This window comes from Hemitrygon akajei, chromosome 11 (genome assembly GCF_048418815.1).
Source record: "Hemitrygon akajei chromosome 11, sHemAka1.3, whole genome shotgun sequence".
Classification (NCBI taxonomy): domain Eukaryota; kingdom Metazoa; phylum Chordata; class Chondrichthyes; order Myliobatiformes; family Dasyatidae; genus Hemitrygon; species Hemitrygon akajei.
In genome coordinates, this window is record NC_133134.1 from 27,303,858 (window position 1) to 27,330,687 (window position 26,830).

Sequence of the window (26,830 nt, forward strand, 5' to 3'; positions counted from 1 at the left end):
CAGAGTATAGTGAAACATCCCCTCCTGGGACAGGACAGAGTATAGTGAAACATCCCCTCCTGGGACAGGACAGAATTTAGTGAAACATCCCCTCCTGGGACAGGACAGAATATAGTGAAACATCCTCTCCTGGGACAGGACAGAATATAGTGAAACATCCCCTCCTGGGAAAGGGCAGAATATAGTGCACCATCCCCTCCTGGGACAGGGCAGAATATAGTGCACCATCCTCTCCTGGGACAGGACAGAATATAGTGAACCATCCCCTCCTGGGACAGGACAGAATTTAGTGAAACATCCCCTCCTGGGACAGGACAGAATATAGTGAACCATCCCCTCCTGGGACAGGACAGAGTATAGTGAAACATCCCCTCCTGGGACAGGACAGAATATAGTGAAACATCCCCTCCTGGGACAGGACAGAATATAGTGAACCATCCCCTCCTGGGACAGGACAGAGTATAGTGAAACATCCCCTCCTGGGACAGGACAGAATTTAGTGAAACATCCCCTCCTGGGACAGGACAGAGTATAGTGAAACATCCCCTCCAGGGACAGGACAGAATATAGTGAAACATCCTCTCCAGGGACAGGACAGAATATAGTGAAACATCCCCTCCTGGGAAAGGGCAGAATATAGTGCACCATCCCCTCCTGGGACAGGGCAGAATATAGTGCACCATCCTCTCCTGGGACAGGGCAGAATATAGTGCACCATCCTCTCCTGGGACAGGGCAGAGTATAGTGAACCATCCCCTCCTGGGACAGGACAGAGTATAGTGAAACATCCCCTCTTGGGACAGGACAGAGTATAGTGAAACATCCCCTCTTGGGACAGGACAGAGTATAGTGAACCATCCCCTCCTGGGACAGGGCAGAATATAGTGAAACATCCCCTCCTGGGACAGGACAGAGTATAGTGAACCATCCCCTCCTGGGACAGGGCAGAATATAGTGAAACATCCCCTCCTGGGACAGGACAGAGTATAGTGAACCATCCCCTCTTGGGACAGGGCAGAATATAGTGAACCATCCCCTCCTGGGACAGGACAGAGTATAGTGAACCATCCCCTCCTGGGACAGGACAGAATTTAGTGAAACATCCCCTCCTGGGACAGAACAGAGTATAGTGAAACATCCCCTCCTGGGAAAGGGCAGAATATAGTGAAACATCCCCTCCTGGGACAGGACAGAATTTAGTGAAACATCTCCTCCTGGGACAGGACAGAATTTAGTGAAACATCCCCTCCTGGGACAGGACAGAGTATAGTGAACCATCCCCTCCTGGGACAGAACAGAGTATAGTGAAACATCCCCTCCTGGGAAAGGGCAGAATATAGTGAAACATCCTCTCCTGGGACAGGACAGAGTATAGTGAAACATTCCCTCCTGGGACAGGACAGAGTATAGTGAAACATCCCCTCCTGGGACAGGACAGAATATAGTGAAACATCTCCTCCTGGGACAGGACAGAATTTAGTGAAACATCCCCTCCTGGGACAGAACAGAGTATAGTGAAACATCCCCTCCTGGGAAAGGGCAGAATATAGTGAAACATCCTCTCCTGGGACAGGACAGAATATAGTGAAACATCCCCTCCTGGGACAGGGCAGAATATTGTGAACCATCCCCTCCTGGGACAGGACAGAATATAGTGTAACATCCCCTCCTGGGACAGGACAGAATATAGTGAAACATCCCCTCCTGGGACAGGACAAAATGTAGTGAAACATCCCCTCCTGGGACAGGACAGAATATAGTGAAACATCCTCTCCTGGGACAGGACAGAATATAGTGAAACATCCCCTCCTGGGACAGGACAGAATATAGTGTAACATCCTCTCCTGGGACAGGACAGAATATAGTGAACCATCCCCTCCTGGGACAGGACAGAATATAGTGAACCATCCCCTCCTGGAACAGGACAGAATATAGTGAACCATCCCCTCCTGGGACAGGACAGAATATAGTGAACCATCCCCTCCTGGAACAGGACAGAATATAGTGAACCATCCCCTCCTGGGACAGGACAGAATATAGTGAACCATCCCCTCCTGGGACAGGGCAGAATATAGTGAACCATCCTCTCCTGGGACAGGACAGAATATAGTGAACCATCCCCTCCTGGGACAGGACAGAATATAGTGAAACATCCCCTCCTGGGACAGGACAGAATATAGTGAACCATCCCCTCCTGGGACAGGACAGAATATAGTGAAACATCCCCTCCTGGGACAGGACAGAATATAGTGAACCATCCCCTCCTGGGACAGGACAGAATATAGTGAAACATCCCCTCCTGGGACAGGACAGAATATAGTGAAACATCCTCTCCTGGGACAGGACAGAATATAGTGAAACATCCCCTCCTGGGACAGGACAGAATATAGTGAACCATCCCCTCCTGGGACAGGACAGAATATAGTGAAACATCCCCTCCTGGGACAGGACAGAATATAGTGAAGCATCCCCTCCTGGGACAGGACAGACTACACCATCCACACTCAGGATATGACAAGATACATCCAATCTCAGGCTGCGAAGTTATATGTTAGTGCATGTAGGGATGGGGTTTGGGGAGTAGGGGTGCTGATGTGAGGTGATAATTGATGTATTGATGCACCATCAATAACTCTGAGACGTGAAGGCGAGATGTCGGCTTTTATTGACTGGAAGAAAGAACAACCAGTAGTTGACCATCATACTACATCCTGGAGACTGAGGGCCAGGCTCAGGCCTCAATCGCCTTTATACTGGGGTCAGTGGGAGGGGCCACAGGAGCAGTCAGCAGGGGGCGTGTCCAGACAGGTATATGTAGTTCACCACATCTGTGTTGTCTGTGTGTGTGTAAGGGAAAGAGGGGTAGAAACAAAAATATTTATGGACCTATAGGTGCATGTAGTAGTGTGCACAAATGGATGTTCGTCTCTGCCACAGATAGACCAGGATAAAATTCACAAGACAAAGAGGTGGGAATGTGGGAGGTGCTGTGCTCCTTCTGTAGTTTTCACTGGGCTTCTTCCTGTGTGTCCTTGAAGAGGAGGTTCTCAGTGCTTTCCCAAATGCTCCTTTTCTGTTTATAGATGCCTTGGGCTGGGGAGCTCCCACACATTGACAAGAATACTTCATGATTTCCGACAAGGGTCTGGAACATTCTGTCCTGTTTTACTTTTGCCATAACAGAGCTTGGAGGGGTTGCCTAATTTGTGAGTGTGGTGTTGGGCACATGAATGATGAGGCCTGTCTGATTGAGACAGCCAAGTAGCTAGAGCCTTCGTGCTGAAGTACTGGCTTGAGGGAGGATGCTGCCCTACGATCACTCACCTTGCAAGTGCATTGGTAGATTTTTCAGAAACCATATGGGTGGTATCTCTCCAAAGCTCTGAGGTGCCTATGTAGGTAATCCTCATCTTTGAAATGTAGAGGCAATAATCACTGCTGCCTGGCAGACTATAAAGTATGAACTAGCCTTATGACTTTGATCCATCACTATTCTTTTCATCAGATGACCAAAGGTTGTGACCGTGTGCTGGAGCTGAGTATGAATTTTCTCACTGGCATCTGCCTTCAATGTGAGGTGGTCCCCTGGAGTCAGAAAGAGGTCTTGCTGTGGATATTTTTGTCAAAAGCCCCATTAGTTGAAGCAGGGGCAGGTCAATAGAAGACCTTTGCTTGAGGACATTCAGTATAAGATTGATTCGGTCACATGCCTCACTGAAGGAGTCGACTAGGACTTGGAAGTCAGCCTTTGAACGTACACACTTACGCAGGTGTCATTTGCACATTACAGCTCAGTGAAGGCTGGAACAAGTACAGGTTTGACCGGGCTGGGTCTTGGTCCAGTGGCAGAGCTCGAAGTTGACCATTTGTGAACATGTCTGCATAAATGTATAGGTCCATAAATATTTCTAATATTTCTCTCTTACACACACACACACACACACACACACACACACACACACACACACACACACACACACACACACACACACACACACACACACACACACACACACACACACACACACACACACACACACACACACACACTAACATCTAACTTTGCAGCCTCTACGTCCAACAAAGACAGGGGCGGCAGGGACTTCTGGCCACCATCACCCTGCGAGTTCCCTCCAAGTCCCTTCATCACTGATGAAATCCTGGAACCTCCTGCCCAACCACTCTGTCCAAGCTCCACTCTTGCTCAGTTCATTGGTTAATTACCTCATTTTACAGTTGTCATTGTTCTCCAGTCTCATCAGGTGACAAAATGATGTTTTGTGCTGCCAGCATTGCTGCTCTCAGGCCTGCCACAGTGACAGTGCTCCACCAGTCAGAGCACTGCAGAGTCCAGTACAACTCCATAGAGTTGAGCACAGACTAAATGCAGACACTGCTAGTGTTGTTACATCATCTATTCTGCCTGTCTTTTTAAATTATGTCTCCATGTGCGTTCTTAGGCAGATGTAAATTATCACCTAATGACATTCAAAACAAAAGGCAAGGGAGTTCTTCTGTTTCATGGCTATCATTTATCTCTCATCCAATACAGATTCTCTGGTTATTGCTTCTCTTCTGTTTCTTGGGCTAGTAATGTATTGGCTGACATTTTAATTTGTTCAATAAATGACAGTACTTCACAGCTACTTCATTCGCTGTTGAACACGGAGCACTCTGGACCACTTAAAAGATGCAAGAGATGAGTCGGCAGAATGGTTGGTTAACTTGCCACTCTTTCAATATTACTAATATGTAGCCAAATCATTCCTGGGTGACTGGTGCATTGCTTTTCATGGAAAACCAGGATTGCACCCTCCAGTATAACATTATATTGAACTAAAAGAAGTGCCCTGTGATTGTAATTTCTGGATATTTTCTTGATCAGTTTCAAAGGTTGAATAACATTTTCATGTAACATATGCACATACTAGACTTAGATGTTGATCATCTCTGAAACGATGTGTTATTCCATTTGTAAATTAACTGATAAAGGATTATTATTGTATTATTCTCCTGTATGATTAATCTGTACACAACAATTTAACATTGAATGTGTAATGGAATTGACTGACAGGACATCTTATAAATTAATACATCACAAACTGTTTGTTTCACTTGTGAGTTTTGCAGTGAATTTTCTATCATGGATGTTACTGTGACATTAGGAACAACAGTCAACCACAGTGTCAACTAACCCTTTCACCAATGCTTCTGATCATCGCACAGTTGTGGAAACTTCCATACACATTAAACTATAAAGCTCAAAATGAAGTACTTACAAAGCGTGATGAGTTGTCATTTTTTACGGTCTTTGCATTACCAAAAGCTTCCAGAATGGGATTAGCCTGAAGGAGTTGTTTTTCCAGCTCTCCCTAAAATTAAGATGGATTACATTCAATAGTCATGGTCACTAGATTTACCTCATGTCTGGTAAGCTAACTGCCTTTTCTTTTGCATTGTTCTGGCAAATAATGATCTACAGCCATTGTTGCTTTGTTGAGTGTTTACAGGCGTTTTAAAAGGCCTATCACATGAAGTTTCATTAATAGTTTTGCTTTCAACATCACTTTGTTGATGATCGTGGTGAATATTACTTTAGCCATGAAGCTTACCAATATCATAATACATAGCAAAAGTAACTAGCGTTGCATTTTCAGTTCTGCAAAGGTCAGAATTCCAGCGAGGTAGCAGTGCAGTGTTGAATCAATGAAATGACAGGTTGCCAAGATGTTTTTAGGTTATGCAGGTCATCAATGGCTCTTGGATGCTTTTGTTGCTTTAGGAAAGTTTAAACATCTGCAGGATATTGGTTCCCTGCCGGGTTTGCTTCCATCCTTCCACTGAGGGAGTCTACATTGTGTCATCCTACAGGAGTCAGCACATTTATTCCACAGCCACGTCCGCTCCTATATCCTTTTCACTGAGGAAGAGAATCAGCACAACCCTGTAGGAAGTCTCACTGTTCTAAAACACCAGATCTCTGTTCCTTGGCATTAAAGCACACACTTTAGAGTTTTAGCTTGAGTAGCTTGTGAGTAAACTTTTTGTTAGATGTTTGAGAGCGTTGGTGGGAACTTATACAAAATGAAAAGGCGCTCTTTTGTTTTAATCACGGTTAGGGAGAAACAATGCAATGACCGAGCATGGAAAGACATGAAAATGTTTACAAGATTGTTTTTGATGTTTTCATCTAAAACAAACAATTTTAGCTATATGTCTGACTGCAGCCAGTAAGTAGACAATCTGGAATGATGTTAATCAAATTCATTTTCCTGAACGTGAAAAATGAATACAAGAAACTTTATGCAATAATTAAACAAACCACATACACATGCATTCCTAGTTTTTGAAATTAGTTTAAAAATGTAAGCAGTATAAGCCACATGCACTTCCAGCTGCCAAAGCATAAAGATTTGCAGTAGCATAGAGCTATGATAAGGTTGGCCTATTATTCAAAATGGTACAAGCTTGTTGGATTCCCCTACACTTTTCCAGTTTCTGAAGGTTTTGACACTTGTGGAAGCATGCACTCAGCTGGGACCAGAAGATACCCACTGACCAGAAGACGCACACTGTACACATTAGCAGATGATTCAGCTGATACTGAAGCCAAACTCATTGCTAATCACATAGTTTGGGTGGAGACGTTGGGTGGTAACCAGACTAAGGAATTTATGGTCCTCATATCGGACTAATTAAATAGAATCAATTGCATTGCCAGCTCGGGCCAGCCAAACTTTTACCTCATTAGCAATGAAAATTACTGCTGAATTCATACTTTGTTCAAGATTAAATTGTGATTCTTTTATTTCATTGCACTGGGTAAGTTTATTTAATTTAAAATGGTAAACAATTGCCAAGAGTGTAATTCTATTTAATTTACATAATTACAGTTCCTCAAATGTTTTAAGATAACTTTTTCATTAAAAGTTTATCAAATGTTATACTTTCCTTTAATCAATCACTGAAACAGAAAATCCCTTATTAAAGATGGCAGCAAACAGCCACCAACACTCATTTTTTTAATATTATGGTGAAATCATATCAATATATGTTTAAATTAGCGGTATAGGTCAAAACGTACCCAGAAGTGAGCCACAGATTTCAATGGGATGAAAGAGTGGGAGGGCAAGACTTGAAGAGGAAGCAGAAAAGTTTCAGGTTGATTTGGACAAAATACAGTAAAATTTGGATAAATGCGAGATTATTCACTTTGATGGCCAGGATTATTATCTGAACAGACACAAATTAGGAAAGGAGGAGGTGCAGTGAGACCCGGGGTGACTTTGAACACCAGTTGCTGGCGGTAAGCACACAGGTGCAGCAGGATATTAAGGAGGGTTTGAGTATGGGAGCAGCAATGTTTTGCTGCATTCTTACATGTTCTCATGTATTGTGTTAAGTTTTAGTCTCCTTATCTAAGGAAAGATGCTCTTGTTACAGAGGGTGTCCAGCAAAGGTGCACCGGTCTGATTTTTATAATGGCCGAACTGACACATGAAAAGAGAATGCATCATTTAGGCTTATATTAACTAGCAGTTAAAATGAAGAGCGTAACTCTTAGAAACCTATAACACTTGACTAGATATGGACATATTAGATGTAAGATCAATGTTCCCAATGACAGGAGAGTCCAGAGCTAGGGATCATAGTTCAAGGATAAGGCATAAGTTATTTAAGACTCTGATAAGGGTAGAAAGTTCTGCCAGAGGGTGGCAAGCCTGTGAAATTATTAAGTATACTCAACAGGAATTAGGTAAATTGTTCTTTGGTGAGAAAATCAAGGGATATGAGGAATACACTGGAACAGGGGACCAAATCTGAGTGGTCAGCCATGGTCATATTGAATGGAGGAGCAGAGTCGATGGGCTGAGTGGCCTCCTCTTGCTCTTGGTCTTTATCATTTACTACTGCACCATTTTAGTGCAGCTAAGCTCCAGTAATTAGTTATCAGAATAAGTTTTAAGCTTCAAAAAGCATGAAGCTGTCAAGCTCATGTTACTGCAGATACATATTTTGCATTTGCATGTCATAGTTCATTGCATAGCAACAAAATTTAAAGCCAACAATTTATGGTTACATCAGTACTGAAGATGAACAGAGTAATAGCTGATTGAAGCCATGCAGATATTCTTCCTTCAGTTCAGTGGCTACACTTGTTTTGGACTTCATTTCAATTCAATCCCGATTGTGTTTTTTTTTCCTGTTTAAACTCAAATTCAACCCGTAAGGCTGAAAAGAATACAGTACATCTTTTCTACTATTACCCTGCTTTCACAGCAGAACCATATTGAAGCTGACCATGGCATGAAGGACTGGAAGGTTCATGACTCAGGCCAAACCCAAAAGTGGATCTGCTGTAATATGGAGAGAAGCAGCAAACTCTGTGTCTCAAAAATAGTACATCCTGGAAATAGGTTTCCAAAGCTGAAATCCATCTTTCTTTTAAGCAATGTTTGTGAAGCCAATAAACTGCAAACAATTTGGCCTAATGCTAACTGAAAACAAGCAACTAATTTTAGTAGAATGCAAAGTGTAACACTAAAATATACAAACAGGAAATACTAATTTCTTCTAATCTCAGGCCTTATGGGTTGAATTATTTGTTTCATGAAAGTGGAAAACTGCTGCCTTTGAAGTGATGAAAAACACTTTAAATGAACTTCAGAAAACATGCAACCCTTTGTGCTATTGTTTCACTTCTGTTTATCTGTGGGGTGAGTGACATCTTCCCATACTTCATCATTAAGATTCTGTGCAAAAACAAAATAACGTGCAGATACATAATCAGTGCTCTAAACACATCGAACATTCTCAATTACTCACGTATGCAAAAGCAGGATCTTGCTGTAGTTGGATAATATGGTATAAAACAAATATATCAGTAGAGAATCAAATGTCAGATTATGCCACACAATACAGAATTTAGCCTCTTTCTAATCTCCAAAGATAACACCACAAATCCAGCTGTTCACTTATATTGAAGAAGTTCCAGAATAAAAAGGCAAATGTTACAAACTGAGATAACATTTTCAGTGCTGCAGTTAAAGGAGATGCCAAATAGAGGCCAAACTCTTTCAGTGGGGAGGAATGAACAATGGACGAGGGTAGAATATCTTGGCTTCCTCTGCCGTTGTTCAGTTCCTTTCAACTGTTTGCAAAGAGGTGGGCATAACCTGGCCTAATGTCTACAATGCAACACATTGCATGAAAACAACCATCATGAATAAACAATAGATATCGAAAAATAATTGTAGGAAACATTACTAATTTAGTAACAAATGATGCCAATGTTGGCTGAAAGTAGATTTTTTTCAGATGTCCAAAGATTTAAATAGATATTATAAAAGTTAAAGATAAATAACATTTTAGAACCTGACATTTTGATGACAGCTTTGGGAGTACATTCTTTGCTCTGAGGCTCGGGATGGCTGAATTGAAGTCAAAATGGCATTTGTCATTGCAATTCAGCATAAAGAACAAAGAACTGTGCAGTTCATGTAGTGATGTGGGATCCAATAGGGTCCAGTCTCTTACACAGCTAGAGAATGGTGAAACTAGTACCAATCCCCAAATTGCAGTAGATTATGAAATTACTTTAAATTAATGAAGCAATTGTAAAACTTTGGAAACACTTCATTTCCAAACCTAAAACTTGGAATTGAAGTGATTTGCTACCAAGGATTTATCTTGTATGATTTATCACTGGACAGAAGGTTTTTTAGCTGTGCAGCATGAAGTTCAGAAGTTAAGTGTTCTGATTTGAAATACAGGAACAAAGGGGCAACTTTAGCCTTTCCAGAATGAAGTACAGACAGAACAAAATACTTATCTGGCAGAAGCCCAGCAGCATTCTGCTACTCAAATTTAAACCTGCTGAGGAGATGGCATTGGCACCAGTTGAAAGCCAGTAGATTTCTTCAACACACATGCATGTGGATCTTGATGGTATCACTGTGATCCAGCTGTAGTTCTGCAAACCTTCCATAACAGAAGGCTCCACGAGATTCTCTTGGAAACCAATCCAGCACCTACCTTGTGTTGGTTAGCAATGTGATCATTCTTTGCCACCATGGAGGATGCTGGCAAGACTTAGTTCAATGGAATACTAGGGGAATTAAAATCTTCCAACGGACCATCAACAAAACGCAATAAGGTGACTTTTTGCCTAACTATGCAGAAATATTGCTTCAAAATCTGGATTTGAAAAGCATATTCAATACCATTAGTTATTAAGTATGAAAAGTATTGTATGCAGATCAACAAGCTCCCCTTTTGAAATCAGGGGGTATTTTATTTCATTTCAGATAAGTGACATGTTTCCATTTGTTGAAATCCCTCTCCCTCTCACTCCCCTTCTCTGTATCTCTGAAGAAAAATAAAATATGCTGGAAAGTCCATCATCCAAAAGCATTAACTCTGCTTCTCACGCTGCAGATGCTGCCTGGCCTGCTGAGTATTTCCTTTACTCTCTGTTTTTATTACTGATGTAGATTAACGGACTAGAACCCAAATCTGATGGTGATCTTGTGATCTGTGATCGTATGACTTTTGCTTTAGACCCTGAGTAAATGCCACCAATTAGTTATCTGTACTTTAACAAAGTGCACTTTTAATGGAGTTGTCTCAAAGTCTAGATGCGCAAGCCTCTTTATGAATGGAGGAAGACAAAAAAAAACATACAAGCCCTATAAACCACTGATTATTTTGATTCAAGTTATTGACTACATACTTTCTCTGCTGAATGTATTTTAAACAAACAGGTGGTTTGTTTGTAGACGAATACAGTAGGAAGTATGTACTGTATAAATAAAATCAGGTTGGCTAACGCACATACAAATTAGGTTGGCTACTTGATAACTAGAATGCAAAATCCTAACAGCCTAGGGTTATACCTCAGTGGCAATAAAAATAGTGTCATGATAAGTGTGCAGTGGAAAAGACCTTGCCAAGTCTGAATTGGCTGTTGGAATCCATATCGTTACCAAGTCCTTCAATTGTTGTGGATGAGGGGCAGGGTTGAGGCTACTTATATATCTTGGTATTTCCCAGTTCCCTGCAAATAGCAAGTTTACCATAATCGGTTCGTTGTACTGATTGTATCGTGACTGGTGCTAGGAGAGAGGATTGGGCAAAGTTCCAAGGGTTAAAGAGAGAGGTCTATGATTCAGCTGTAAGCCAAGCTGAGGTGATGCCCATGCCAGAGTTGTTATCACTGATCCTTTGCCCAGGGGTGGTGAGGGCAGCAATTTGAATGCACAGAAGGAGCAGCCAGAGGTGGGTATGATTTTCTCAGCTCCTACAGCCTGAGGCATCCATGGTGGAGGAAACTGAGTCATCCTGCTCTAATTGCCTTATAAGTAGAAGGTCATTCTTGGGGCTTCTCTCCAGCCTTCAGCTGAAGATACCTATGTTTCTTCATGGTTCCAAGAGGAGCCATGTTGTTTTCCAAGCCATTGCTGCATTGAGAAGAGGCGGGCTTGCACACAGGTGGTGCGTCTGTATTGCAGGGCAGATTCAGCTCTAAAGTAGTTAAGATTACGATTGCATTTCACAGAGCACAGTGAGACCTTTTGTGACCCGCTGGGCTGGAAGGAATGTTATTCCTGTTCATCTGAAATTCATCAACAAGCTACTTGGAAGACGTTCTTTGGATCCAAGTATCCCAACTATCCCGGGGAACCCCCTTGCATAATTTATCTTAAATTAACTGGTCATCGTCAAGTGCTCTGTGATTAGGGTCGGGTTAAATAGGCAGGTTGCTGAGCTTTGCTTGTTGGGCCGGATGGGTCTGTTCTGCAACGTATCTCTAAATAAATAAATCGACAGTGTCATTGTGGGGAGATGGCTGATGGGTTCACTGGTACAAGTTTATAATGAGGTGACTCTTGGTCTTTCTGGGACTGGTAATATAGACAGTGTGTTATGGATTCAAAAGAGTGTTAGTTCTGTCCATCACATGCCAGAAATATTTTTACTTTTGGGAGAGAGGAGGGCAGTGGGATATTATTTTAAGCAAAAAGCCCTTAAGTTGAGCTGTTTTGCAGCAGCAACATTATAATTAGTTATACTCCTGGCTGGCAACATATTTGTAACACAATCAGCTGGGCTCATAACATCCCTGCTTGCACACCGTGTGATAACATTTTCTTTGCCGGTCAGCATTGCAATCAATGTAGGACTGCCATAGGGACCCCAGCTCTTGAATTTTCCCTTGGGGTTTACTCCTGACGAAGGGTCTCGGCCCGAAACATCGACAGCACTTCTCCCTATAGATGCTGCCTGGCCTGCTGTGTTCTACCAGCATTTTGTGTGTGTTGTTCTTTGGGGTGTGCCCACTTTGTTGTTACATAGTGGGTGATGACTATTAAATTCTGGAGAAATGGCGCCCCTCCGTTGGTCAAGGATGATCGTGGATGTTGCTGCCCCGCTGCCTAAGTGATAAGTAAGTCAAGGCACTATGATAGGGAGAGCCAAGGGTTGCCCATGTAACAGGCTCCCCCTCTCCACGCAGCTGATGAATCCAAAGGAGCAGCAGAGGCCAATACAGTTCGGCACCAGTGGTGTCGCAGGAGTTGCCAGTCAGCATTGCACTCAATGTAGGACTGCCATAGGGACCCCAGCTCTTGAATTTTCCCTTGGGGTTTACTCCTGAAGCCTTCCCCATGAGTGGGTATAGCCTTAAGGCAGCGGAGGTTTGAGATCAGAGTTTTCCTTCTTCTAGATGAGCTGCCAACCACGGCTGACAAGCCTCATCAGTCCAAAGTGGGTGGTTTTAAGGTGGCAGTAACCCACCTTTGCCCCTTCTCCTATTAGTAGAAACAATTCCGCTGGGCTTAGTAGCTAAACCACACATGAAGGCTAGGAGCTGGACATGTTTGTGACAGGCTATTTGAGACACACACCATTGGGAGCATTTACTAGGTAGTGGGAGCTTATCCCCACTACCACCCCAGCTATGACAACCTTAAGGAGCCTCTGGAGAAATAGGACAGGATTTATCCTGAAAACAGCTGGAGAGTTTGACATAATTAATTTGCTCAGGGATCAAAGGTTTTCCTGTTTCAGGGATTTCACTCACAATGGGAGATTTTTCTGGCAGCTGGACAAAGTTTTTGATAGACTGAAAGATCTTACCAGGAAGGTAGTGGGGTTGTCTGTCCAGAGGCTATTCACACTGCAGCTCTACAGTTTTTGAATCCAAGTATCCAATATTAGCTTACAAATCTTTACCGAATTCTCACCGTAACTGTGGCAATCAATCCCAGGGAATTTCGGAATCAGGAATTCCACCTCATTTAGCCTGGACATGTTAACCTGAATGACCTGTGTGGGCTTAAGGGTAGATCCACCCGGATATGAAGCCTGTACTGAACAGTAAAAAGATGACTCGGGGGAAATTAAATCCTCTTAAAGACCTTCAGGGGCGTCTGCTTGTGGAGTTGGCCAAGATTTTTAATGTTTGTTTTCTTTGGTGCTTACTAAGGAGAGTATCATAGATGCCAAAGAAAAGAGGGTCATTAGTAGTGATGTCTTGAATTATATTCATTTATGAGGAAGAAGGAAGATACTTGCAGCCTTTAAGTGCATTAAGGTAACAAATCCTGACCCCTGGATCTTATGGGATGCCACGGATGAAATTGCAGAAGCACCTTTAGAGATATTTAATTCATTGTTCGGCACTGCTGAGGTTCCAGAAGACTGAAGGGTGGCTAATGCTATTCCATTGTTCAAGAAGGGTAGCAAGAACAGGCCAGGGAACTACAGCCTAGTATGCCTGACTTTAATAGTAGGGAGGTTACTGTAGGGAATTCTCAGGGACCAGATCTCCCATCACTTGGATAGTCAAAGCCGGATCAGGAATAGTCAGCATGGTTTCTGCATGGGAGGCTGTGTCTGATGAATCTTTTGGAGTTTTTCAAAAAGGTAAACAAGGTGATAGATGAAGGTCGGGAACTTGATGATGTCTACATGGACTTTACTAAGGCATGTGAAGAGGTCCTGCTGGCAGGCTGATCTAGAAGACCGGATTGCATGGGATCAAAGGAAGCTAATGAAGTGGATTCAGAATTGGCTTGATAATAGGAAACAGAGGGCAATGGTTGAAGATTAATCTTCTGACTGGAGGCCTGTGATTACTGGAGTGCCTCAGGGATCAATGTTTGGATCTCTGTTATTCATTATTTATGTAATCGACTTGCATATGAAGGTACATGGTGAGATTAGCAAGTTTGCTGATGATACTAAATTAGGGGGTCTTGTTGATAGTGAAGGTTATAATGAGATCTTGATCTATTCAGGAGATGTGCTGAGAAACGGATTGCAACTTAGATAGGTGTGAAGTGAGGAATTTGGACAGTCAAACTGTTCACCTCACTGGGACGTTATGTTACAGTTATCTAAGTCACTGATGAGGCTGCACTTGGAGTATGGTGTACAGCTTTGGTCACCCCGTTATTGGAAAGGCATTGTCAAGCTGGAAAAGTGCAGAAGTGATTTATGAGCATGCTGCCTGGGCTGACTTATAGGGAAAAGTTGGCCGGGCTGGATCTCTATTCCGAGGAGCATAGAAGAATGAGAGGTGACCTCATTGATGCTTATAAGATTCTGAGGGGTATGAATACTCACAGTCTTTACCCCCAGGATTGGGGAGTCCAAAACTGAAGGGTACAGTTACAAGATGAGGAGGGGAGAGATTTAAAAGAGACCTGAGTGCTCTGGCAGCTTTAGTCAGAGGATAGTAAGTACCTAGAATGAGCTGCCAGAGAAAGTGGTCGAGGCAGGTACAGCTGCAATATTTAAGAGGCGTTTGGATAGGTACATGGAGGGGAGGGGCTTAGAGGGTTGTGGGCCAAATGCAGGTGAATGAGACTAGTTGCTGTGGATGCTGTGGTCAGCATGGGCCAGTTGGGCTGAAGAGCCTTCTTCCATGCTGTATTACCCTTTGACTGTATGTACGAGGTTACATGCTCAAAAAGATGGGAGTTGGAGGAAGACTAGCCTCAAACTTTAGCCTCTAAGACTGTGAGTGAGCAGCCATTCTGAGACAAACAATGAGACCAGAGATCTCCTTCTTTAGATACTAACCAAATCATTGCACTAGTCTTGCTGAAATCAGAAGGAAAGGAGAAATGTTGTACCTAAATGTATTTTCTTGTCGTTGGGTGCTAATGCTCTACTGTGAGGCAAAAGAGTTCTGCATTGGCAAGATTATTTTCAACTGGTTATATTTAAAATTATAAATATATTACTGAGAGTAAGTAGAGGATAACCAGTTCATAACAGACTCATACTATGTTAATGGGAAGTTGAGTGAAGAGTTAATATCAGAGATGGATCACTGCCAATAATCTTATTGTTGGGCCATCTACAGGCTGCATTATTCCTGAGATGAAAATATTTGACCTTGACACCATGTAACCGAAAATAGGAAGAGCTCCATTCTCAACCATCAATTTCTGTTAAACCAATGTGTACATACTGTATGCTTTAATATAGATGAACATTGAATACTATTAATACTGAAAGGGGAGGGTGAGGTCATGGTCCATATTGGTACTAAAGTACTACTGCACAGAATATGAACCCCTTATCTAAGAAAGGATATGCTGACATTGGGGAGGATCCAGAGAAGATTCACGAGAACGATCCCAGGAATGAAAAGGTTAAACTATGAGGAGCATTTGATGGCACTCATCCTGTACTTGCTGGAGTTTAGAAGAATGGGGAAGGGGAGGATCTCATTGAAATCTATCAAAAATTGAAAGGTTAGATAGAATGGATGTTCAGAGGATGTTTCCTGTAGCGGGGGAGTCTAGGACCAGAGGGCACAGCCTCAGAATAGAAGGACGTCACTTTAGAACAAGGATGAAGAGAAATTTCTTCAGCCAGAGGGTGGTGAATCTGTGGAATTCATTGTCATGGACAATGAATCATCTTATGCTACCTACACTCTATCCACCAGAAAAAGCAGGATCTCCCAGTGGCCCCCCATTTTAATTCCACTTCCCATTCTGACATGTCAGTCCCTGTCTTCTTCCACTACTGCAATGAGGTCACACTCAAATTGGAGGAGCAACACCTTATATTCTGTCTGGATAGCCTCCAACCTGATGGCACGAACATCAAGTTTTCAAACTACTGCTCATGTCCCCCCCCCTTCACCATTCCTCATTCCCCACTCTCACTTTATCTCCTTACCCACTCATCACTTCCCCCTGGTATTCTCTCCCTTCCCTTTCTTCCATGTGCACTCCTATCAGATTCCCCCTTCTCCAGTCCTTACACCAATTGACTTCCCAGCCCTTTACTTCAGTCTTCTCTCTCTCTTGGTTTCACCTATCCTTGTAGTTCTTCCTTCCCCCCGCCCCCCCACCACCTTCTTACTCTGACTCCTCATCATTATTTTCCAGTCCAGAAATATCAACTGTCTGCTCTTTTCCATGGATGCTGCGTGGCCTTGAGCTCATCCAGCATTCTGTGTGTGTTGCTTGTCTTATGCTGCAATTGTCTTACAGTCTAAAGGACTAGGTAGGAAGAGAGATGAGGTCTGCAAAGGGAATTTTAAGGGGTTACGTAGAAAGTTACAAAGCAGGATCTCTAGGTTTGTAATCTCAGGATTACTCCCTGTGCCACATGATAGCCAGGCAAGCATTAGGAAGACAGCACAGGTAAAGGCTGATCTCAGAGCCTGGATTAGTCCATGAAACTACAGTGTTGTAGCCATTGCAGAGACAGTGGTTGAGAGGAGAGTAGGACTGGCAGCTCAACGTTCCAGGGTTTTGACATTTCAGATATGATAGGGAGGGATATAAAAGTGGTGGGGGAGTTGCATGACTGAGTAGGGAGAATGTTAGAGCTGCACTTAGAGAGAAATTTGCTGGGATCATCCAGTGAGGCCATATGGGATGAACTCAGGAATAAGAAAGGTTCATTCCTTATGATAGGGTTATTACCACGGGTCTTCCAATAGCCAGCAGCAAGAAATAGATATATAGGTGGGTTATGGAAAAGTACAAAAACAATAGGCTCTGGCAGTTGCTCTTTGATTTCCATATTTTGCAAAATCAGGTCCACTGGTACACAGTGACCATGCACATCGAAAACTAACATTGTCCAAGCATTTGATTTTATTTTGCATTGGTTCTGTTCATTATAGTAATCATTTTAAGTGAACGTTCTATAGCTAGTTTACATCATTAATGGTTTTTAGTTTTGTTTACTGTTGTCTAGATGCATGAGGGTCCCAAAGACTTCTTAAGACAACAGGGTAATACCAAATTATTAACACACAGTGAGAACATATTAAAGAATTGACTTACAATAGCACTAGCATCCTTCTTGCTCTTGTGGGAGGAAGCAACCACGGCCAGGTACTGAATAACTTTCTTTGTGTTTTCTGTCTTCCCAGCTCCAGATTCACCCCTGTGCAGGAAATCCATGTGTTATTGCAACTTTTCAAGTTCGCTCATATTTACATTGTGTTTGTGAGGATTCATATCATCACTACTGACAATTATTCCCTGACTCTTTGAAGGACGTTGGTTTCTCTGGTTACAGCTGCAAGCTCTGAATCTGCCTGCTCCACTGGAGTGGACACTTAGACACTTTTCCTTCTCAGTATAAATGTAGCACTTGATCTCTCACAATTCTCACTTGATCTCTCACAATTCTCACTTGATCTCTCGCAATTCTTACTTGATCTCTCGCAATTCTCTCTTGAAAAAATTAGCAGGCACGAAATTAGCACACACTTAGATCAACTGCCCTAGCACTCTGCTATGCACCTGTGTGGGGCAGATCAGCCAATGCAAAGAAAATAGACCCGTTGCTTAATGAAGCCTGCTGAATAATCACGGGCACACTGCGCCCCACACCCACTAACATCATTTACAGACTTGCAGGCATTGCTCCCCCAGAGATCTGAAGACACTACAACAAAAACTGAAAAAGGTAAACAGAATTTTGATCCACGGCACCCACTGCATCATCATATGCCAGTTTCCAATGGCCTAAAATCAAGGAAAAGCTTTGCTACAGTGGAGGAACTACCGCACGGAACATCCCCCCCAAACATTCAGGATTGACCTCTGGGAACAAACAGAAGCCAGAACCCCACCAAACAATACAGTGCAAGTGATGCACCATCCATAACTCTCTCTGAGATGTAAAGGCGAGATATCGGCTTTTATTGACTGGAAGAAGGAACAAGCAGTGGTTGACCACCATAGTACATCCTGGAGACAGAGAAGCCGGGCTCAGACCTCAATCGCCTTTATACAGGAGTCTGTGGGAGGAGCCACAGGAGCAGTCAGTAGGGGGCGTGTCCAGACAGGTATATGTAGTTCACCACAGCAAGACCCCACAGAAATGTTGCCAGACAGGGCACTGCTTGACGGACGGAAGTGGTGCACTCTCAACAGAGCGAGAGCGGGAGTTAGTGGGACCGGAGACAATATGGTGAAGTAGGGTTTAAAGACCAGCAAACCCTGTGAGTGTGGCGAAAGGGTGCAGAACATTGAACACGTTCTGCGCAACTGCCTACTCTCACCTGATTTAGCTGACACTGACCTGCTCAACATTAACCAAACAACACTAGAGTGGCTGGCTGTCTGGTGTGACAAGCTATGAATGAACCTGATAGAATATTTAATGTTTCTGTGGGTATTTCAAATTCCATTGTAACCAACTTGTTCGGGCAGTTTACAGATAATTGATCCCATCTACATTGCAACACTTCTCATGCTCTCGATTGCCTCACTAACATTCAATTCCCTGGCCCTGACCGCCGCTTGTTCACCATGGATGTCCAGTCCATATACACCTCTATCCCCCATCAAGAAGGCCTTAAAGCTCTCCGCTTCTTTCTCAATAAAAGAACCAACCAGTTCCCCTCCACCATCACACTCCTCTTGTCTGGCAGAACCGGTCCTCACCCTCAACAATTTTTCCTTGGTCTCCTCCCACATTCTCCTGACGAGGGGTAGTTGTGGCCCAGCTATGCCTGCCTTTTCATTGACTATGTGGAAAATAAAACATGTTCCAAGCCTTCCCTGGTAATGCTCCCCACCTCTTCCTCCGCTACATTGACAACTGCATTGGTGCTGCTTCATGCACCCATGCTGAGCTCATCAATTCCATCCACTTTGCCTCCAACTCCCACCCTGCCTTTAAATTCATTTGGTCCATTTCTGACACCTCCCTCCCCTTTCTCAACCTCTTGTTTCCATCTTTGGAAACAAACTGTCAACCACCATCTTTTATAAACCTACTGATTCCCACAGTTATCTTGACTATACTTCTTCCCACCCTGTCTCCTGTAAAAATGCCATTCCCTTTCCTTGGCTCCTTCGTCTCCAACTCATCTGTTCTCAGGATGTAGCTTTGCCTTCCAGGACATCAGAGACTTCCTCCTTCCTGTACCATTGATGCTGCCCTCACCCGCATCTTCTCCATTTCCCAAGCATTCGCGCTCACCCCATCTTCCTGTCACCTTAACAGTGATAGAGTTCCTTGTCTTTAGCTACCATCATGAGTCTCCGCATCCAGCACATCATTTTCCGTAACTTCTGCTATCTTCAAGGGGATCTTACCACCAAACATATCTTTATCTACTCACCCCCCCACTTTCTGCAGGGATCGCTAATTCCCTTGTTTATCTGTTCCTCCCCACTAATCTCCCTCCCAGCGTTTATCCCTGCAAGTGGTCAAAATGCTACACCTGCCCGTTCACCTCCTCCTTCACTCCATTCAGGGTCTGGGGTTGTCTATTATGTCCAGTATTGCTGCTGTGGTCTCCTCTACATTGGTGGGACCTATCGTGAATTGGGGGACTGCTTTGTCAAGTACCTCTGCTCCATCCACCAAAAGTGGAATTTCCCGGTGGGCAAGCGTTTTAGTTCCGATTCCCATTCCTGTTCTGACATGTTGGTCCATGGCCTCCTTTTGTGCCACAAAGAGGCCACCATTAGGGTGAAGGAGCAACACCTTATATTCCATCTGGGTACCTTCCAACCTGATGGCATGAATATCAATTTCTACTTCCAGTAAAAAAAAATCCCTCCCCTCCCCTCCCCTATTTCCCACTCTGGCCTCTTACCTCTTCTCCCCTGCCTATCACCTCCCCCTGGGTTCCCACCTCCTTACCTCTCTTCTAGGACCCACTCTCCTCTTCCACAGATTCCTTCCTCTCTAGCCCTTCACCTTTCCTACCCACTGGCTTCACCTATCACTTTCTAGCTAGGCCCCTTCTCCTCTCCCCCACTTTTTTATTCTGGCATCTTCTCCCTTCCTTTCCAGTCCTGAAGAAGGGTCTCGGCCTGAAATGTTGACTGTTTATTCATTTCCATAGATGCTGCCTGACCTGCTGAGTTCCTCCAGCATTTTGTGTGTGTTGCTGTGGATTTCCAGCATCTGTATGATTTCTCGTGTTTATAATTAGAAACCATCTGTTTTAGTTGCATTTCCGTAAGAGTTTTGCTTCTAACTTTGGCACTGATTCATTTTACATTAATATGGAAATGAATAATGACCTCAGCATGTCTACTAACTTGTGCAACACCATAAAAGGCCAAATCTTTCCATTTGCACAAGTTCCATCCTTGAATTTCCTTGCATGAAGCTTTTAGATTCCCAAGATATTTTGCAAGTTTGGGATTTTCCAAGGTTTTAAAGTGCATGAACTAACTGCCTAAGGTTTCCTGAATTATTGGGAAATATTAGACACCATAGTTCCTTTATGTTTCCCAATCACTACATCAGGCAGATTTCACTGGGTTAAAATATCACCAGCAATCACTGGGCACTGGAAGAGGTTAATTCAGGGTATTTACTTTCAGTCCAGTGTTACTATTAGATTGTCAGTGATCATGCTGCTGAAACCAGATGTGCATCAGTATAGCAAGGTTCCTCTGTTTTCTGTCCAAGCCCTGAATGTATCTTTGTTTAACTTGCAGTCAGATAAATGACTTGTGATTTTTAGTTGTTAGAGAATGGTCTTTGGCTTAACTGATTAGATGATGGGGATGAAAAACAGTGTCGTCCTTTTTATTTAAACTGAGAAGGAAGTGTGAGACAGTGCACGCATGATTGTGTGACAGATTAGGATCTGTCTATCTTAAGTTTGCACTGATGGTCACCCTGAAGAATGATGAAACAAGATGGAATCTGAAGATTCCAAGAAAGATTTTTTAATTTAAAAAGTAGAACTGAGTTTCTGCGAGTAAAAGTGCTCTTGTGGACCATTAACCAATCATCAGTACTTTGACTCCCTGAGGACACCATAGATAGCTACCACAGGATAGGTAGAGCAAACAGCATTCAAAATCTTTAGAAGGCTGACTGGTGACAGGCAACTCTCCAAATAAGAATGCTAACATGTGCTGAACATTTAGTTAACTTTGGTTATAAGAGGAAAGAAGCTGGACAATGAATTACCTTCCATTTTGTATTGGTTGGAGATCTCAAAGCATTGGGGCCAATAAAATTTTTTATGGTTATTAATATGAAAACTAAATATGTGCACAGCAAGCTTTCACAAATATCAATGATATAATTGATCTGAGAATTTTAATGGTGGTTTGCTTCAAAATCAGAAGAACTTTCAGCTTTTGTCCAAGTAGAGCCAGAATATTTTATAACTACCCAAAAGGCATACAAGGTCTCAGAATCAAATGTGATCTGTCAGTATGGGCAGCACCTCTTTCCTCAAGCATCAGCCTTACTATCTGCCAAGACTCTGGTACAACACAAACTCATATCTGAAGTGGGAGATGTACCATGTGTGCAAAGAACAGGGAGAGTGATCAGTTGTGCTGGAGGAGGAGAGAAGAGTTATCAGAGCTGTCTCACAAGTTCTGTCCCTTGGTCCCCCTACTGCTATAGTTTGACAGACTCCTCTGGCACGTCAGCACATGGTTGAACACTTATCCGTGCCTGTTTTGGGGTGGGAAATGACTGGTGTGTTCACCTGCCTCTGCTGTTTCAACACTTCCCCTCATTCATTGAACACTCCTCTCCAAATCACACCCAAAATTTCTACTCCACACCACGGTAGCCTTGCAGTTACCCTAACGCTGTTACGGCATCAATGAACTGGTTTCAATTCTGCTTCTGTCTTTAAGGATTTGCATGTTCTCCCCATGACCCATGGGTTTCCTCCATGCCCTCTAGTTTCCTCCCACATTCCAAAGACATATGGGTCCGTAGGTCGATTGGTCATGTGGGTGTAACTGGGTGGTGGGGTCTCATTGGACCATAAGGGTATTGTTCTCTAAATAAATAAGTAAAAGATAAATAATTCCCAAGTTCACCCTCTTCATTAGACTGTTTGCTTTATCCTACTCCAACCAATCTACTGTCTGCTCAACTTTTACTCTAGACCAAAGTTTACTGATGTTTGCAGTGCAAGTTAGAGCACTGAGCATGAAAGGGTATCACAGTAGCAGTTAGCATGATACTATTACAGCTCAGGGTCTTCTGGCATTCGGAGTTCAATTCTGGTGCCATTCTGTAAGGAGCCTCTGCATGTCCTCCCCATGGAATGCGTAAGTTTTCCTTCCACAGTCCAGAGACATAGTGGGTAGAGCAATTGGTCATTGTAAATTGTCCCGTGATTAGGTTAGGGTTAATCAGGGATTGCATGCCTTGAATGGCCAGAATGGCCGACTCCACAACATATCACAAAATAAATAAATAAACAGTGCAACACAGGAACAGGTTTTTCAGCCACGAAGTCTGAGCATGTCATATGATAGGGCTGTATCAGACACAGATGCTTTCCTTTATTGCTGCTATGTCCTTTAGAATTCTGCTAACAATGAGAAGACGTGTATACAAAACAAAAAAAATGCTGGAAACACACAGCAGGTCAGGCAGCATCTGTGGGAAGGGAAAGGGAGTCAGCATTTCAGATCAAAGACAGAGAGGTGATAAAAGGTCACTTAAGTTGCATAGAAGGTGGTGACAGGGATAGTAGTTAAAGATGAAAGTAAATTTATTAACGAAGTACATACATGTTACCATATACTTCCTTGAGATTCATTTTCTTGAAGACATTTACATCAGAGAGGTCGTCCACAAAGCAAGGGCAAGCTCGGCTCCAGGACCAAGCAGTGCCTTGTACAAAGTGTACAAGAACTGCCCCAAACTCATCTGTGGAAGATCCTGAGAATCTTCTGGAGAAGGGAGAAGATCCCAGAACAGTGGAGAGTGGCTAAAGGGGTGTGGATCCTGCAGGAGGAAAATGCCACCCAGATAGACCAGTTTCGCATCATCTCCCTGCTGTGTGTTGAGTCGAGGATCTTCTTCAGCGCCGTTTCCAATCGGCTGTGCATCTACCTAGCAAAGAACACTTATATCGATACATCAGTCCAGAAGGGTGGCATTTCAGGGATGCTGGGCTGTCTGGAGCATACCAGAATGGTGACTCAGCTCATCAGGGAGGCCAAAGAGAACAAGGGCAACCTGTCAGTATTGTGGCTCAACCTGGCAAATGCATATGGCTCCATTCCACACAAGCCGGTGCAGCTCACACTGACCAAACATCACGTCCCCAGCAGAATCAGAGGCCTTATCGCTGATTATTACAACAACTTCAAGATGAGGGTCTCTTCAGGAGCAATTACATCGAGCTGGCACAAGGTGGAGATCAGCATCATGACAGGGTGCACTATCTCAGTGACACTGTTCTCCCTAGCCATGGACATGCTCACTAAGTCAGCTGAAACAGAGTGCAGAGGGCCCAGAATGGATTCCGCTCAACGGCAACCACCCGTCAGGGCATTCATGGATGACCTCACAGTCACCACAGAATCAGTCCCAGGCTGCCGGTGGATTCTGCAGGGGCTCGAAAAGCTGGTGGAGTGGGCCCGGGTGCGTTTCAAACCAGCCAAATCAAGATCAATGGTGCTGAGGAAAGGGAAGGTGGAGAACAAGTTCTGGTTCAGCATCACAGGTTCAGCCATCCCAACCATCACAGAAAAGCCAGTCAAGAGCTTAGGGAAGATTTTTGACAGCTCTCTAAGGGACACGGCATCCATTCAGGTGATCTGCACCAAGTTGGATGGCTGGCTGAAATCCGTGGACAAGTTTGTCCTACCTGGGAAGTTCAAAGCCTAGGTGTATCAGCATGGCATTCTTCCCAGAATCCTGTGGCCCCTCCTCATCTATGCAGTTCCAATCTTGACAGTCAAAACCTTAGGGAGGAGGGTTAGCAACCACCTCAGGAGATGGCTGGGACTGCCAAAGAGCCTGAGCATCATTGCACTCTATGGACACCACAACAAACTGCAACTGCCCTTCAAATCCTTGGAGGAGGAATTCAAGGTAACAAGAGCTAGAGAAGTGATACAGTACAGGGACTCAAGTGATCCGAAGGTGGCTACAGCAGGGATCCAAGTGAGGACTGGCAGGAAGTGGAGGGCAGAGGAAAGGCTGCATCACAGGGGGCTGGTGGGAGTGGTCACACGAGGCCGAGCTGGACTAGAATCCTTTGCAACTCCCTGAATGGACACCATCAGAGGGAAGGCAAAGTGTCCCCTAGTTCAGGAGGAAGTGAGAGCAGTAATGGAGGAGATGAGAACCTGCAAAGTGGTGGGAAAGAAGCAACAGGGAGCTTGGACAAGATGGGAGAATGCGGTTGAGAAGAAAGCGACCTGGGCTGAGCTTTGGAAAGCCGAGCCACACCGCATCCAATTTCTCATCCAGGCAGTGTAAGCTGTGCTTCCAAGTCCATCAAACCTGCACACATGGGGCAAAGCAGAGTCATCAGCATGCCCACTGCGTTCCAAGCGAGGAACCCTGGAGCACATCCTCAGCGGCTGCACAAGGGCACTTGGTGAGGGACAGTACCGATGGAGGCATGATCAGGTCCTGAAGACCATCGCTGAAGCCATCAGCGCAGGAGTGGAGTGGGCGAAGCGGTCCTGACCCTCTAAGCAGACCATTGCCTTTGTAAGAGTTGGGGAGCAGCCAGTACCCACCAAGAGAACATCTGCAGGTATCCTGACCTCTGCAAGGGACTGGCAGCTGTTGATGGACCTCGGAAGGCAGCTGAGGTTCCCCAACCATATTGCAGCCACCACCTTGTGACCAGACATTGTCCTTGTGTCTGAGTCTATGAAGCAGTGGTGATGCTGGAGCTGACAGTCCTATGGGAAGATCGCTTGGAAGAGGCCTTTGAAAGGAAGCTCTCCAAGTACACAGGACTGGTCAGCAACTGCCAGCAGTTGGGATGGGGAGCAAGGTATCTCCCAGTGGAAGTTCGTTATAGGGGATTTGCAGCCCGTTCGTTAGCCAGAGCTTTCAGCAATTTTGGCATCGAGGGAGAGAGGAAGAGGAGAGCCATCCACAGTACCACCGATGTGGCAGAGAGGGCCTCAAGATGGCTGTGGCTCAAAAGAGGGGAGCCATGGAGTCATGTGTAGTTAGCCATCTGGACACAAACTGGGGTCTGATCAGCCCCGGCTGGGTCACCTGGAGGAGAGTGTATGATGTTGAAAGACCCGAAACACCCGATGATTCCAGGAACATCACTGAAGATGTGTACAGAGGCATCAGTAGATGTATGTACACAACAAGAATAAAAAGAAATACATTAGAATTTATGAATGACTATATATATAAGCAAAGATTGATAAAAGAGCAAACCAACTGTGCAAATGAAAGCATAAATTGTAAAGAGACTCTGAAGGTGAGTCTGTAGGTCATAGAATTGGTTCCGAGTCATGGTGATTGAAGTTATCTGTGTCAGTTCAGGAGCCTGATGGTTGTAGGCTAATAATTGTCCTCGATTCTGGTGGTGTGGGACCTAAGGCTTCTGTACCTTCTTCCCAATGGTAGTAGTGAGAAGAGGGCGTAGCCTGGATGGTGAAGATTTTCAATGACGTTGGCAGCACTCCATGTAAATCTATTCAGTGGTAGGGAGGGGTTCTCTTGATGGACTGGGCTGTTTCCACCACTTTATGTGGTCTTTTCCATTCCTGGGCATTGGTGTTTCCATTCCAGACCACGAGGCAATCAGTTAGGACACACTCCAATATTAGTTTGTCAGGGTTGCCATGGGGATGAGCTGTCTGGTCTTATAGTGCAGTTGGAGAATGATAACAGTTCCTTGCCTCTGTTATGTGCAGTTATTAGCAGGGCTGTGGAATATGCCAGCAGGTTAGGCTGTAGTAACAGAGAGCATAGAGCTGTGTGCCTGGACATGCAGAGGGCTCAAGTGGAGACAGACCATGTAGGCAAACTAGCTCTGTGCTAATGTCAGATCTTTGCTCAAATTCCAGCTTTGGAAAATAAACTGGACTGAAGCTCCATAATTTCTGGCTTAGACTTTGCCCTATTTGGCATTGATCCTGATCTATATTTTTAAATCCATGTAAGAATTAAGTTAATTTGCAGATGTTCAGTTGGGCTTAATCATACTGATCATTGCCGATAGCTCCCATCAGACCTTCTGCAACCCCTGGGCTTCTGTGCAGGTCATGTGACAGGTACAAGTTAAGGACTTCTTAACATATTCAGAAAGCTGAAAACCCAGTTTATTCTGCATCTGTATGGAGTTCAGTTGTGGAGATCTGTCTTGTTAGGTTTGGAGCTGCACCTTAACAATTTTAATTATATTCTTACCATTTATTTTAGTAGCTTTTCTATGTCTTTAAAATGTCAAGAATCTTTTAAAAACTATAATCCCCATATTGTTCTTCTTCTCATCATTATTATTCTTAGGCAGTAACTCAAGAGCAAGGAGGTTTTCTGCAGCTCCAGTGTTGTGGGTTCTGAGCGACTGGCAGGTTCTAAGAGCTGCTCCACTTTGAGTATTCGTGGGATAGTG

At 43.9% G+C, this 26,830-nt stretch overlaps 1 protein-coding gene across 3 annotated transcripts in view; it reads right to left on the reverse strand.

Moving 5' to 3' along the window:
• myh11b (myosin, heavy chain 11b, smooth muscle) overlaps positions 1–26,830 on the reverse strand; it is a 136,521-nt gene that overhangs the window by 60,493 nt on the left and 49,198 nt on the right. For 2 of the 3 annotated variants that reach the window (XM_073060520.1, XM_073060522.1), the window contains exons 5-7: positions 17,322–17,424; positions 8,827–8,847; positions 5,280–5,372 (exon numbers count right to left, since the gene is read on the reverse strand). In XM_073060520.1, coding sequence (XP_072916621.1) covers positions 5,280–5,372; positions 8,827–8,847; positions 17,322–17,424 — 217 coding nt within the window. The remainder of the gene's footprint in view (positions 1–5,279; positions 5,373–8,826; positions 8,848–17,321; positions 17,425–26,830) is intronic. The other variant, XM_073060521.1, reaches the window with a different exon arrangement.